The sequence below is a fragment of the Bubalus bubalis genome, chromosome 23, assembly GCF_019923935.1.
Source record: "Bubalus bubalis isolate 160015118507 breed Murrah chromosome 23, NDDB_SH_1, whole genome shotgun sequence".
Classification (NCBI taxonomy): domain Eukaryota; kingdom Metazoa; phylum Chordata; class Mammalia; order Artiodactyla; family Bovidae; genus Bubalus; species Bubalus bubalis.
In genome coordinates this window covers 3,225,907-3,241,231 of record NC_059179.1, presented here as the reverse complement: position 1 = coordinate 3,241,231, position 15,325 = coordinate 3,225,907, and the positions used below count along the sequence as shown (strand labels likewise).

Genomic DNA, 15,325 nt, shown 5'->3' with positions numbered 1-15,325 from the left:
ACCAGATGCCATGATCTTAGTTTTTTGAATGTTGAGCTTTAAGCCATCTTTTCCACTCTCCACTTTCACTTTCATCAAGAGGCTTTTAGTTCCTCTTCACTTTCTGCCATAAGGGTGGTGTCATCTGCATATCTGAGGTTATTGATATTTCTCCTGGCAATCTTGATTCCAGCTGGTGTTTCTTCCAGTCCAGCATTTCTCATGATGTACTCTGCATGGAAGTTAAATAAGCAAGGTGACAATATATAGCCTTGACGTACTCCTTTTCCTATTTGGAACCAGTCTGTTGTTCCAGGTCCAGCTCTAACTGTTGCTTCCTGACATGCATACAGATTTCTCAAGAGGCAGGTCAGGTGGTCTGGTATCCCACCTCTTTCAGAATTTTCCCCAGTTTATTGTGATCCACACAGTCAAAGGCTTTGGCATAGTCAATAAAGCAGAAATATATGTTTTTCTGGAACTCTCTTGCTTTTACCATGATCCAGTGGATGTTGGCAATTTGATCCCTGCAAAGGGTTCGATGAAGGACAGAAATGGTTTGGACCTAACAGGAGCAGAAGATAGTAAGAAGAGGTGGCAAGATTACACAGAAGAACTCTACAAAACAATATCTTCACGACTAAGATAATCACGATGGTGTGATCACTCACCTAGAGCCAGAAATCCTGGAATGTGACATCAAGTGGGCCTTAGAAAGCATCATTAGGAACAAAGCTAGTGGAGGTGATGGAATTCCAGCTGAGCTATTTCAAATCCTAAAAGATGATGCTGTGAAAGTGCTGCACTCAATATGTCAGCAAATTTGGAAAACTCAGCAGTGGCCACAGGACTGGAAAAAGCCAGTTTTCGTTCCAATCCCCAAGAAAGGCAATGCTAAACAATGCTCAAACTACTGCACAATTGCACTAATCTTACACACTAGTAAAGTAATGCTCAAAATTCTGCAAGCCAGGTGTCAGCAATAGGAGAACCATGGACTTCCAGATGTTCAAACTGGTTTTAGAAAAGGCAGAGCTCAAATTGCCAACATCTGCTGGATCATCGAAAAAGCAAAAGAGTTCCAGAGAAACATCTATTTCTGCTTTATTGACTATGCCAAAGCCTTTGACTGTGTGGGCCACAATAAAAGGTAGAGAATTCTGAAAGAGATGGGAGTACCAGACCACCTGACCTGCCTCTTGAGAAGTCTATATGCCAGTCAGGAAGCAACAGTTAGAAGTGGATATGGAACAGACACGTTCCAAATAGGAAAAGGAGTATAAGGCTGAATATTGTCACCCTCCTTATTTAACTTCTATGCAGAGTACATCATGAGAAACGCTGGGCTGGAAGAAGCACAAGCTGGAATCAAGATTGCCGGGAGAAGTATCAATAACCTCAGATATGCAGATGACACCACCCTTATGGCAGAAAGTGAAGAGGAACTAAAAAGCCTCTTGATAAAGTGAAAGAGGAGAGTGAAAAAGATGGCTTAAAGCTCAACATTCAGAAAACGAAGACCATGGCATCTGGTCCCATCACTTTATGGGAATTAGATGGGGAAAACAGTGGAAACATTGTCATACTTTATTTTTTTGGGCTCCAAAATCACTGCAGATGGTGATTGCAGCCATGAAATTAAAAGACTCTTACTCCTTGGAAGGAAAGTTATGACCAACCTAGATAGCATATTCAAAAGCAGAGACATTACTTTGCCAACAAAGGTCCGCCTAGTCAAGGCTATGGTTTTTCCAGTGGTTATGTATGGATGAGAGAGTTGGACTGTGAAGAAAGCCAATTGCCAAAGAATTGTTGCTTTTGAACTGTGGTGTTGGAGAAGACTCTTGACAGTCTCTTGGACTGCAAAGAGATCCAACCAGTCCATCCTAAAGGAGATCAGTCCTGGGTGTTCTTTGGAAGAAATGAATGCTAATGCTGAAACGCCAATATTTTGGCCACCTCATGTGAAGATTTGACTCATTGGAAAAGACTCTGATGCTGTGAGGGACTGGGGGCAGGAGAAGGGGAAGACAGAGTATGAGATGGCTGGATGGCATCACTGACTCAATGGACATGATTCTGGCTGAACTCCGGGAGTTGGTGATAGACAGGGAGGCCTGCTTGCTGCAATTCATGTGGTTGCAAAGAGTCGGACACGACTGAGTGACTGAACTGCACTGAGGTGGCAGTAGTCATAAAAAACCTGCCTACCAATGCAGGAGACATGAGACATGGGTTCAATCCCTGGGTTGGGAAGATTCCCTGGAGAAGGAAATGTCAACCCACTCCAGTATTCTTGCCTGGAGAATCTCATGGACAGAGGAGCCTGGTGGGCTATAGTTCATGTGGTCACAGAGTCAGAAGTTACTGAAGCAACTTAGCAGACATCTTTACCTCAAGAGGATGAAAACATTAGTACTGTTTTCTAAATGTATATTCTGCTTTAAATTCATAAATGTTCTCACCAACGGTGTTACTTTCTGAGAGTTCTATTGCAATAGATAAAAATACATGAGAAATTTTTATCTAAGTAAGAACATTTCAACAGGTTTCTGTGGCTTCCAGGTGAAGGTATTGACTTCCTATAGCCAGAAGGGTAAAGGTATATGGTTCAGTTAACTCACTACTCCCATTTCTCCCCTTATATTCTATGTTCCAAGCACTGGCTTGGCCATATGTATTCTTGAAATTGAGTTTCTCACTTTCTGTACTTTACTTATGATGTTCCTTCTGCTTAGTTAGGCCTTCCCTGGTGGCTCAGACGATAGAGTCTGCCTGCAATGCAGGAGACCTGGGTTCAGTCCTTGGGTCAGGAAGATCCCCTGGAGAAGGGAATGGCTACCCACTCCAGTATTCTTGCCTGAAAAATCCCATGGACAGAGGAGCCTGGCAGGCTACAGTCCACTGTGTCACAAAGATTCGGATACAACTGAGCGACTTCACTTTCTGCTTAGTGCTGTCAAAATATTTCAATTCTTGGTGCTGTCAAAATATTTTAATTCTTAGTCCTTAACAATGACAGACATAATTTTTTTTTTTGTAAGAATTAGTCTTTTCTTTCCTGTCTTTAAACTCAGATTCTTAATCATTTTCCTTTTTTTAAATTCTCAGAACTTACATTTAGCACATAGCTGACATTAAATAAATGACAAAATCTACCTCTGGATAATTTATTTGAAATTGAACTCAAAGGCAGCTCTTCAGAAAATCTTCCCTGAAGATGATCAAATGAACATTTACTAAGTACTTTTAAAATGTGAAGGTATTGATATATGTTTATTTGTGGATACAAAGAATATATGTTCCTGTAGAGAGAAATTACATAGAACAAATGATTAATGACAGGATCTGAAAACAGAGGTGAAATATCCATCATCCAGTCACTCACTTCCTCCAGCTAATCTACATTAACTCTGCCAGCTTTATATGTGTATGTAAGTACACACACACTCCCACACACCAATGTTATATATCTCATGCCTAAAATCCTCAACCAAATTTACTATTTCTTTCCTTTCCCCCATCTTTCTTATGTTGAAAATGACACATTCAAACAGGCATTTCAGTCATCATCAAGAGTAGTGTTCAACCAAGAGACCAGCATATCTTGCCCGAGACTGTATTATCATTGGAGTAAGCAAATGAAACAACCACAGATAATGCTGAACTTCAGTAAATAAATTATTTCAAACTCCTTTTTTATTTCTAGAATATCTGGCCAGGTTAATCCAAGCCTTATATACATGGAGACTGTGGATAGGTCCCTGCCCCTAAAGAGAAGTATTTTCCCTGAAATATCCACGTAAAGCATAACTTCTTGTCTACTTAGTTTTATAAACAGGATGCAAATTTAATATATCTATTATTAAAACTGGTATTTTTATTAATAAGATTGCTGTTTATGATTGGTTATTAAGATTAGATTCAAAGTTTTTACAATATAACTTCATAACATGGAGATTCTACAAGATATTTTAAACAAACTTTCATTCTTTCATAAAATAAACCCTATTTTGAGTATTCCAACTCTTGTGTGTTTTTCCTATGATTTTTACAATACATTCAAAATTTGTACACTAGGTCATATATATATATAGTGCTTCTTTTATGTTTATTTGTGATAATCTTTTATTTCCAAAAGTTCTGTTATCTTCTGAAAGTACATTTTTATATTTTCTTATTTTTTCTATCTCAGAACACAATTTTAGGTACAAAGTAATCAACTCATTTAAATAATTATCATGTAGGTATAATCAGTATAAAATGTATGATGAAATGAATTATGCATACCTTGTATAGGTGTGTTTGCTAAAGTTCACTTGACAATTTAAATTTTAGATATTCATTTGAATACGGCATCTGAAATCTAATTTTTGTACACTGGAGAGCTCCATGAAGATTAACAAGTTTTTTATAACTATGTCGACAGTTACTCAAATTCAACAACATAAATAGAAGAATTTACACCCTCGTCCCCACAAAAAGACAATTTAAAAAGCCCTCAAGACATTGATTCCTGAGACTCTAAGCTTTTAGACTTAATGCCTAGGTTATTCGGGCTTTCAAAAGCAAAGTGTATCAAAACTCACTAAATTTCTGTCTTTCCGAAAAGTACCAAAAAGTTCATTTAAATACCGTGCTAACAACAATAATAAAACTAGTTGACTTAATTTCACATTGTTTATATTTCAAAACTTATACGTATTTGGCCCAAAGAGGAGACATAAAAATTGTAATACAAGTTGCATAATTTTATAAGACAGGATGGGGCTTATTAAGGACAGAAAGATTCTAAAATGGGAAGATAGTTTTCTTTTCAAAATAGGGTAGAATATTTGAAGCAAATTTAATTTTATGAATTTAAAATTATAAAGATAGAATGATAGGGATTAGCTTTGTTGAAATTATCCAGATGTTTATAAGAGAAATAAGCAAATCCACTATCATTTGGAAATCTGAACACACCTCTCTCAGAAGATGATATTTGGAAAATAAAAAATTAAGTATATAGATGATACAAATTGAAAAACCTAAGAAGCATAATCTAATAAACATACAAAAAACATCATACATGACAGTTCTTTTTTTTTAATTTTATTTTATTTTTAAACTTTACAATATTGTATTGGTTCTGCCATATATTGAAACGACAGTTCTAAAAGACATTGTTTTAAAAAATCAACATGAAAAATTAAAGAAATCACATTCAAGGCTACAATTGCTTCTGTCACTAAATTTCAAAATTTTTATTATAGATTTGACATTTTCTGACTAAATTAGAATAAACCTAGAAAGATTATCCTCTCACATAGAGTAAAAAATTTGAAAATTATTTTTCTAAGAAACTCATGAATCAAAGAAATAATTTTAATAGAAAATTCTATGAATTGAATAATTGTGAAAATACTAATAGGAAGCCAGAAGAAAATAACTTTAAATGTTTATTTGAGAAAACAAATAAAGGTCCAAATACACAAGTTTATTACCTGATAAAAAGTTTACCAAAAAAAAAAAAACCATATTCTTGACCTAAAAACAGAAGCCAGAAAATGATCAAGATACTACTACAAATCAATGAACCAGAACAAAACATACAACAGAGATCACAAAAGCCAGTCTTTTAGCATTCAAATATTTGAAGACAAATGACAATCCGAAAGGATGAGTCAAGGAAAAAAAAACAGTAGAACACAAAAAATGTATCAGGAATATAACATTAGGACATCCTAGAATAGGCTACAGATCAGGGATGCAATCACTTCCTCAAACACAGTAGTGATCCCACTGTTCATACATTCAGTGATACACATAGAGGAATGGAGAATGAAAGCAACAAACAAAAATATAGAAACACAAACATACCAGCACAAATAGAAATACTAACTCACATATCATAGACCAATATAGAGGGGGGGTGGTCTCTATACTTTTTCACTATTGCTCTTTATTACTGTTTCAGTTTGCTACCCTGTTGTCACACATGCTGAAATCATCCTACTGACTTGTTCATTCTCATTATAGTCCAAGTGGCCAGTGACTGGTCAGTTAAGTCCACTTCTGCAACTTCAGTTCATAGCAAATCAGGGCCTGGCACAAATCAGAGACTCAGTAAACATTACGATCAGTAATTAAAGTTAGCTTTCTACATCTAATCACCTGCATAAAGCATTCACCTTCTCCCTGAATTAAGCTCAGCATATTTGTGGCATATCCATTTGGGTAAGCAACCTCTGATGCCCCAGGCCAGGGCCCTTTCCCGATCTATATTCTCTCCACTCACACCTGTCCAAGCATCTATCATGTTGTTGGCCTTTGAGTGTGGCTCTTCCAACCAACATGTGAAGATAAGCTGACAAACAGGCAGCTGAGAGAGCTCCAGGGTTTTTAATAAACAGAATCCAGGGCCTGCCCTGAGCAGGTGTGTAGTCAAAAATCAAACTGCACTCAAATAATTTAAGTCAATCCTACAATGAGGGTGAGGTGAGAGGGCTGGAGAAGAGGAAGAGCCAGACTAGTTTAGGGTAGGCTGGGCATGGGGATAAAGTACTAAACTTCAACCATAAAATAAACTTCTTGTTTCTTCCCACATCCCATTCTTTCCATGAACAGTGGAGCTAGGAAACAGAGATAGATAGACCAGACCCTCCCTCCTGCCATACTGCAGTCCAGGGAAACCATGGCCTGAGTTGGAGTCTGACCTGCTCTAGGATTCTTCCGTATGTTGCTGTCTGCCAGGAAGCCACAGTAAGCCTACATCTCCAACAGGCTGTGGGTTGTCAGCCTTGGGAAAACAAGGTATGGGCAGTGAGTAAGGTCTATCCGTTTTTTTCTCTGTCTACCTGCCCAACTATTCCATCTCTCACTCACGTTGGAGGACACACCAACCTCTCTTCCCATGGTGTCCTGAGTGTTCTGTTCCTGGGGCTGGGTCACCTGCTGGGGCTTATCCTTAGGAAGATCCAGCTGCTGTGGTATCTCTGCCTCTGCCTCATTGAATAGCTGCTTACCCTGCAGGGTGTATAGCAGCTGGAGGAAGATTTGGTGCCTACAAGGAGGATGTGGTTATGAAGAGAGGGAACTTCCGCTGGACAACCCTAGGTCTGCAGCCCATGCTCCCAGCCTCACCTCTGCAGCTTGTCCTGCTCCTGCCCTGCCTGCTGCTTCAGGGTTCCAAGTTCCTGATATAGTCGTTGAAGTTCCTGTTGAGCTCCTGTCTGACGCTCCCTCACTTCTGACGAAGCCTCCGCCAGATTCTGCAAATGCTTCTCCTACCAAGAGTGAGAATGAAGATATGGTTCCTCAGATCCTGAGGTCTTGGAGCCATTTTCCCAACCCTCCAGCTTAGACCTAGCTGGGGTTTCAGATACATAGATGAATAGAGGGACTCCACTCATTTTAGGCAGGACCAGGAGCTTAGAAAAAAAGAATCAAAGTGAGTTGTTCCAAGGTGAGGCATTCTGGAGGAAAGTGGCACAAAGAATGATAAGACTTATTTAGTTTGCTATGTGCCAGGCACTATTTTAAACACTTGCTGTACCAATTACTCAGTCATCCTAACAACTCTATAGGGTAGATGCTATTATTTTCTTCATTTCACAGATGAAGATACAGAAGCAGAGAAAGTAAGGTGACAGTTCAAGATCATGCAGTGGTAAGTGGTGATGCTAGGATCAAAGTCCATGTGGGTCCCATAATATAATGCCACACAGGAGAAAATGAGATGAAAATTTTCTAGGCAGAGGACTTGGCCCATGCGCTAGCATGGTGGTGGGAAGAGATATTTTCCTAGGGAAATGGACCTACCTGTTCCAGCTGCCACTGCTTCTGAGCTATTCTGAGTTTTTCCATGGCCATTTGCTTCTGCAGGTAAGCGAAGGAAGTGAATGAGAGGAAGAGTGAATTTTTATTGTTGCATTTCATTTTTTTAAATTAATTTTCTCTTATAGTAGGTCCTTGTTGGTTATCTATTTTAAATATAGCAGTGTGTCCATGTCAAATTCCCAATCTGTCCCCAGCCTCCTTCCTCTCTGGTAACCATAAGTTCTTTCTCTAAGTCTGTGAGTCTATTTCTGTTTTACAGTAAGTTCATTTGTATCTTTTTTTTAGATTCCACATATAAATGTCATCATATATTCTCCTTTGTCTGACTTACTTAAGTATGATCATCTCTAAGTCTATCCATGTTACTGCAAATGGCATTATATTATTTTAATGGCTGAATAGTACTGACGAATGGACAAAGAAGATGTGGTACACTCAGTCATATGGTTGAAATTTAAAAGATAACCAGTGGGTCCAACCTAGCACATTCACCCTTTTCCTCCTCCTCTCTGCTTGACCTTCCCTCCTCTCATCATTGGTTCACCTTGGCCTGGAGCTGTTTAAGGGCCTCCTGGAGCTGTGCCTGCTTTATTTGGGCCTCCTCCACCTTGGGCAGTGCCTCGGTCAGGGAATTTGTGATAACCTCCACATGCTCTTGATATGTGGCCTTCAGCTCTTTCCATTGCTCTTTGGCTTCAAGTGCCTTCTGCCCTGTGGAGAGCCACCAACAATTAGTATAGAAGTGAGGTAGACCCACTTGCCTGCAGCACTGGGGCTTCGGTCATCACATCAGCCAAACAGCTGACTTGACTGATGTCCCCCTTTCTTCTTCACTCAGGGAAGCCTCTATCCGAACCCTGAGCCCACTCACGGCTTATGTCTTCAGAAGCCAAAGGGTTCTGGTCCTGGGCAGTGCCTTCCTGAACCAAGAAATTCTGCAGGAAGTCTACTACTTGAAGCTGGCTGCAAAGGAGCTTGTCTTTCTTCCGAGAGTCCTGTTCAGAAGGAGGGTATCGGCAGGGAACATTCTTACCTCCTTGTACTACAGGCCAAAAAGGTTACCTTCCAGTCTGCTCACCATTAATGCTGCCCAGTATCTCAACAAGAGGATTCAGGAGCAGCCCCTGGCTGGTGAAAGGCTAGCTCCTATCTTGCACATACCATCACAAACTCAGCCAGGATCTGGGCAGGCAGTTCAGCCTCCTCCTGAAGACCTACACGCTCCAGGATGTCTGCTACCTTGGCCAGGACCCTGAAGAGGCAAGAAAAGAGGAAAAACTGCAGACTCCTGAGGTGCTAGTTCTAGTGAATTTGTGTGCACATTGCACATATGTGATTATGTGTATCAATGCTGAGTCTTGTCCTGACTAGCAGCTACACACAGGCTTGAAGGGCCACCTGAGACCAGGAATGTGTGTGCATGGAAGAGACATGGAAGTAATAAGTGAAATAATAAGTGAGGAAAAATAAGCAAAGCAAGGGGAATAATAAGCGTGGGGAAAGAGCTGTGATTTTAAATAGGGTCTGTTTCACCGAATAGAAACCTTTTGAGGGGACTTCCCTAGTGGTTCAGTGATAAAGAATCCGCCTGCCAACGCAGATGTTACAGAGTCCATCCCTGGTCCTGTTAGATTCCGCATGCCACGGAGCAACTAAGCCCGGGCACCACAGCTCCTGAAGCCCTCGCTCTAGAACCAGTGCTCTGCAAGGAGAAACCACTGCAATGAGAAGCCGGGCACCGCAGCTAGATAGTAAACCCACTCACTGAAGCTAGAGAAAGTCAGAGCAAAGAAAGAAGACATTTGAGTTTCTGAAATCAAAGAAATATACAGGGGATGGGACAGCGCCCCGCGCAGAGACACAGCCTTGGACAAGGTCTCAGAATACTGGAGCAGGAGCTAAGGACGGGGAGCTGGATCCCTGGATCTAGGCTCTCCAGAGTTCTTCCTTGTTGGGGGCTGGAGCAGTCCATTAGGAAGCGGTAACCAGAATAAAATAACTCATAGCAACAGTGTACGTTGGGACAAGAGTGGCAGAAATTAAACGGATTTCCCAGGGTACCTCCTGGGGTGGAAAGTCTCCTGTTAGGATGGTCAACCTGCGAAGAGATGTGGGGGCTTGACAGGGATGTAACCGTCCCCTTTAAGTACACATCTCTGGGGAGTGTGCGTTCGTGGTGGGGAACAGTCTCTCATATGCCTTACTCCTGGAGAGAGCCACCCTAAGACAGGGAGTCTGGGGTCACGATCACTTCACGGGAGAGCCGAATCCCAACAGCTATAATGAGTTGAGGGGCATTAACTGATTTAACTCGGGGGTGCGCAAGGACCGTCCCAGCCCGCCCCCAGCTGCCCCCCCTCCACCCCCTGGGCGGGAGACACTTACTCTCGGGCTGCAGTCTCCACTTCAGACTCCGCAGCCCCCATCTTGCTCCAGGCTGCGCTTCAACTCTACCCTGGGACTACTTTGGATCCACCGCAGGCTGCGCGCCGGAACAGACGATTGGATGTCCGGTCAGTGGGCGGGACTCAAGGACCTTTAAGCGCTTTCATTGGCAGGCTCAGATTGACGCATTGGCGGGCCCTGTTGTTTGGCGCAGGCGCAGTTGTTGCTGAGCGCTGCAGGCGCGCAGTTCTACGCCTGCGCAGTAACCCGTAGGCTGAGCTGAGGTGGGGGAGGTGTGGTTTGAGTTCGTTCCGCGGCGCGCGGCCCAGTTCTCAGACTAAGAGGCAGAGGAAAGCATTTCTCTGTATGGCTTTTAGGGGTACTTTTCAACAGTTCCTTTATTGAAAAAGAAAAAAAAAAAAAAAAAAAAAATCTACCGCTGTTGAAGGAGAACGCTGGGTCTGTTTCCAAGACAGATGGAGTCAGTAACGAGTAACAGTGACCCTGAAGACTGAGGAAACAAATGCTATCAGTTCAAAAAGCTTACTGTATTTACAACGTTTTCCAGACTGCAGTGCAGGGAGAGAACACTTAAGCAGAGCCCAGCGAATTGCCTGCTTTGACAGGAAGGAGCTGCAAGTTTGGGGGAGACCAGGTAAGGAAGAGTTGGACACGACTGAGCGACTTCACTTTCACTTTTCACTTTCATGCATTGGAAAAGGAAATGGCAACCCACTGGAGAATCCCAGGGACGGGGGAGCCTAGTTGGCTGCTGTGTATGGGGTCGCACAGAGTCGGACACGACTGAAGCCAATTAGCAACAGCAGCAGCAGCAGGACAGGTAATGTTCTTTTCAGAGTATAACATAAAGGCGAGAGTTGTTCAGAGAACTTGGAGTTCTGTAGAATTTTCTCCAGGATTCTACTGAATTTTGAGCATCTTTTCGCTGAGGAAACTACCCGGAAGGGGATTTAAGGATTCACTTAGGCACAGAAATAGTAATTCGTTTCACCGATCTCGCTGGAAAACTTCCTAATCCATGGGGCATTGGTTATTAGAGTACACAGACAGGTTTTGCCTTAATAGTAAGTAGAGCATTCGCCCTAGACACCTCACTCCTCTAGCGCATGTATTCCCAGTTGTTTCCCGCTCTTTGGGATCCTATGGACTGTAGCCGTCCAAGCTCCTCTGTACACGCAATTTCTCAGGTAAGAATACTGGAATGGATTGCTGTTTGCTCTAGGGGATCTTACCTACAGAGGGATCGAACTGGCCTCTCTTTTGTCTCCTGCATTGGCAGGATGATTCTTTACTACTGAGCCACTGGGGAAGCCTTCACTTGTCTAGTGCCACCTAACAAATCTTAAAAGCACGTCCCCATGGATCAAATGGTTAACAAATCATTTAAGTATATAACAGACCAAAGTTCAATAATATTTATAGGAATACAAAAATGTCCAGCAGCCAATAAGGTATAGTTGACAATGTCTGGCATCAAAAACTACCAAGCTTGCAAAAAATCAGGAAAAGAAAACCCATATTTAGGAGGAAATCACTGATCAGAACAGAACTAGCTCTTAGAATCAAGGGTATTAAAAGTTATGTTCAAAAAGATGGCAAGAGGGAAGGATGTGAAAAAAGTGGACTGCTCATGTTGCTAGTAGAAATGTAAAATGATGCATCTGCTTTTGGAAAACAGTTTAGAAGTTCCTCAAAATGTTAAACTTACCAAGTGCTAGTCAAAAAAGAGCACGTATTTGGGCTTCCCAGGTGGCTCTAGAGGTAAAGAACCCGCTTGCCAATGCAGGACACCTAAGAGACGGGGGTTCGATCCCTGGGTCAGGAACATTCCCTGAAGAAGGGAATGGCAACCTACTCCAGTATTCTTGCTTGAAGAATCCCATGAACAGAAGAGCCTGGTGGACTACAATCCATAGGGTCCCAAAGAGTCAGAAACAACCGAAGCGACTTAGCATGCATGCATTCACCTGAAACAAGCTAGAAAGTACCTGAAAGCCAGGCGCCAAGTGAAAAAAAAGGGCACATATTGTATGATTTTGTTTATGTGAAATGTCTAGATTAACCATATATAAAGAAACAAAATAGATTAGTGGTTGTCTGGGGGCTGGCGGGATGAATGTGGGGTTTCTTTTAGTGAGTAAATAAAAATGTTCTAAAGTTAGATTATAGGGAAGTTTGCATAATTTGATATATAAAAATTACACTTTAAATGGGTCTCAGAGTTCTTAAAAAGTTAATCAAAAACACGAAACATATAGTAAGACTTAAACTTGTAGAAGTGAAAACTGCCATGTGACCGATGAAATTAAATGGAATTAATAGATTAGACATTGAGCTGTGGTATAATTTCTAACAACCTTATGCTTTGGTAAGAACACAAAGATGAATCTGAGGTCTTACCCATGACAAAAACAAGTTTATTGAAGAAAGAACAGAAAGAACACTTCAGGGGAGAGGTGGAGCAAGCCAAGAGAGGCACTGGTGCAGGAATAATGTGGTACAGAGTTTTTCAAGACAGAGTTTTGCATATTCATCTAGGCAGATGACAGTTTTGATTGACAGGTACAAGTTATGTAACAGCAGGCTTTATTGAGCATGTCTTTCCCATAATTCAGTCTAAGAAGATTATATATGTAATATACATATAATCTATGTATGCATAGAATATTTATGAACCTCTAACAGGCTCCCACTTGTCTAAGGTCACTTGAGGACACACCTGTGCATCCAGACCCATGTGCCAGAACCAATATGTGCCTAGGGCCAATGCACTAGAGTTGGAAAAGTGTTGTTATTTTGTATTAATAGTGTATCTGTGAGCTCTCCTGGGCTGCAGTGGGGCCTCTCTGGGGTGGGGTTTAGAGACCTACTTGAATCTTTTTTGGCTTGGCCACCCCAGTTACTCATGCCTAACTACCTACCTAAACTGTGATCACAAATTCCCATGAAAATACTGCCTTTTGAATAAAATCCTTTTCAAATATATGAAATGACCTCACTTCATATCTATATTTAAATATTATACTGTAAACTGAAGATGAAATCATTAAAAGATAAATAGCAAATCAAAAGGACATACTGCAAATTGAATTTGAGTGCAAGTTGACTTTGGACTCTACATAATGCAGATTTCCCAGCTCTGGGGCACTCCTTGGGTTTCCTGTGTTTAGAACTCTATGCTTGTACTGCCAAGAGCCCAGATTCTACCTCTGATCTGGAACTAAAATCCTGTAAATAGCATGGTGTGGCCCCAAACAAACAACCAAACAAAATCTAAATTTGCAGCTCTGTTTAAACCTCCACTTGGCTCTGATTTCTAGAAAGTGTTAAAACTGTTGGTTGCTCTGGGGTATCTGACTCTTTGCGACCCCATGGACTGTATGTAGCCTGCCAGGCTCCTCTGTCCATGGGATTTTCCAGGCAAGAATACTGGAGTGGGTTGCCATTTCCTTCTACAGGGGATCTTCCCAACCCGGGGATCAAACCCAGCTCTCCTACATTGCAGGCTGAGTCTTTACCATCTGAGCTGCCAGGGAAGTAGAGATCTGACCTAATTTGCCATTTCCTTCTCCAAATGAAAATTACTATAGGTCAATAAAAAACATATGATTCTAAGTTTTCTTCTCTTTCTGTGTTGTCTAATACACTAGCTACAGCCATGTGTACCTATTTAAATTTAACTTACAGTTCAATAAAATTAAAGTTTATTTTCTAAGTCACATTAGCCACATATAAGTTTTCAATAGCAGTGTATGCCTAATGACTGCCATACTGGATAATGGAAATTTTAGAACAATTCCATCAATAGATAAATATATCCTGTAAATTATGTACCAAAATTTTTCATTTACATTAATTTCAATTTTGTAATTTATGTACAAAAGTTTACATTGACATTAATTTTACCAAACAGGATAAAAAATTTTCCAAGGCTTAAAAAAGTCACATTTGCAGTAAAGAAGTTGCAAGTGTATAAGCTGTTTATGAATTTAAAGAGTTATTTGCTGTTTATCAAACTCTAATGCCCTCCATAAATTACATATAAAAATTTTATGTTGCTCAACCCATCTCCCCAATTGCAGAAAGTAATAGCACAACCAGCAAGGATGTAAAGCAAATTCCCTTAAGCATATAATTGATAGGGGCATTATATTTTCATTATTAAGATAGAAACATCTATTTGGTCACTGAACAAGTGGAAAAAAATGTTAAAGCATATGTTCCTAGTAATAAAAAATTTCCTCATTCGCCTTAAAGTTTTGTTTTTGTGTGTAGTGCATGTGAAATGGTTCTGAAAATAGCACTGACATTAAACTCAAATGTGAGATATGAGTCTAGATTCATCTTTCTGTACATGGAAATTCAGTTGTTACTGCACTACTTGTCAAAAAATTAGTCTTTCCTCATTTAATTGTCCTGGCACTTCTTGGCACAAAAAATTAATTTGCTAAAAATGTATTTGTGTTTCATGGAGTCTCAATTCTATTTCATTGATCAATATTATTCTTATAGCAGAACTGCATTGTTTTGATTATTGCATCCTTTTATAATACCTTTAGAAGTTGAAAAGTGTACGTCTTCCAAATATTTCTTCTTTTACAAATATGACTTGATTATTCTGTTGGTCTTTTTTTTTTTTTTTTTTCTTTTTTTGCCACATTGTGCATCTTGTGGGATCTTAGTTCCTCTTGACTATTCTAGATCTTTTTCACTTCCATATACATTTTAGGAATAGCTGATCAAAATCTAAGAAAAGGCCTACTGGGATTTCCTAAGATTACATTGTATTAGTTTGGAAGTTATGGATGGTCGTTTTGATTTCTCTTTTTTTTTCTTAATTTATTTTTATTTTTACAACTGTGTGTTATTTCAAAGGTTGGCTGCCAATAATTTTCAGAGAATACTTAATATAGTTATTGCATAAGAGCATGAACCAACAATGTCTCCAGTAATTCTCTGGACTGGTGAGACTGAACTTTAGGTAAACACTTCTCTCTCTAGGTAATTAAACACAAACACAGAAGTGGATTAGTTAGACTTTTTAAAGAATTTAGCATTCAAATTAAAGTATTTAACACCATAACTTCACCTTGTTTAAAAGAAAACAGGCAAGAAGTTT

General features: G+C 40.2%; 1 protein-coding gene and 1 long non-coding RNA gene across 6 annotated transcripts in view; one reads left to right on the top strand and one right to left on the bottom strand.

Annotated features, from left to right (window-relative positions):
- Positions 1-5,407: 5,407 nt before the first annotated feature.
- ZWINT (ZW10 interacting kinetochore protein) lies at positions 5,408-10,338 on the bottom strand. Of its 4 annotated transcripts, none has more exons than XM_025274383.3 (9): positions 10,186-10,338; positions 8,962-9,052; positions 8,672-8,795; positions 8,345-8,511; positions 7,783-7,839; positions 7,105-7,247; positions 6,847-7,024; positions 6,678-6,760; positions 5,408-6,066 (listed from the first exon to the last, which is right to left on the bottom strand). In XM_025274383.3, exons 1-8 carry the CDS (start codon positions 10,224-10,226, stop codon positions 6,683-6,685), a joined length of 879 nt encoding a protein of 292 aa, XP_025130168.3. In that variant the 5' UTR covers positions 10,227-10,338; the 3' UTR covers positions 5,408-6,066; positions 6,678-6,682. The 4 variants fall into 4 exon arrangements, with proteins under 4 accessions (XP_025130168.3, XP_006051337.3, XP_006051338.2 ...); XM_006051275.4 differs by having other exon boundaries at positions 6,865-7,024; positions 10,186-10,337; XM_006051276.4 differs by lacking the exon at positions 6,678-6,760 and having other exon boundaries at positions 6,865-7,024.
- A 115-nt stretch (positions 10,339-10,453) lies between these two features.
- Positions 10,454-15,325, top strand: part of LOC102412762 — a 53,908-nt gene continuing 49,036 nt past the window's right edge. Inside the window, exon 1 of one of the 2 annotated variants that reach the window (XR_003106261.3) lies at positions 10,454-10,840. This is a non-coding gene — a long non-coding RNA (uncharacterized LOC102412762). The remainder of the gene's footprint in view (positions 10,841-15,325) is intronic. The other variant, XR_326894.4, reaches the window with a different exon arrangement.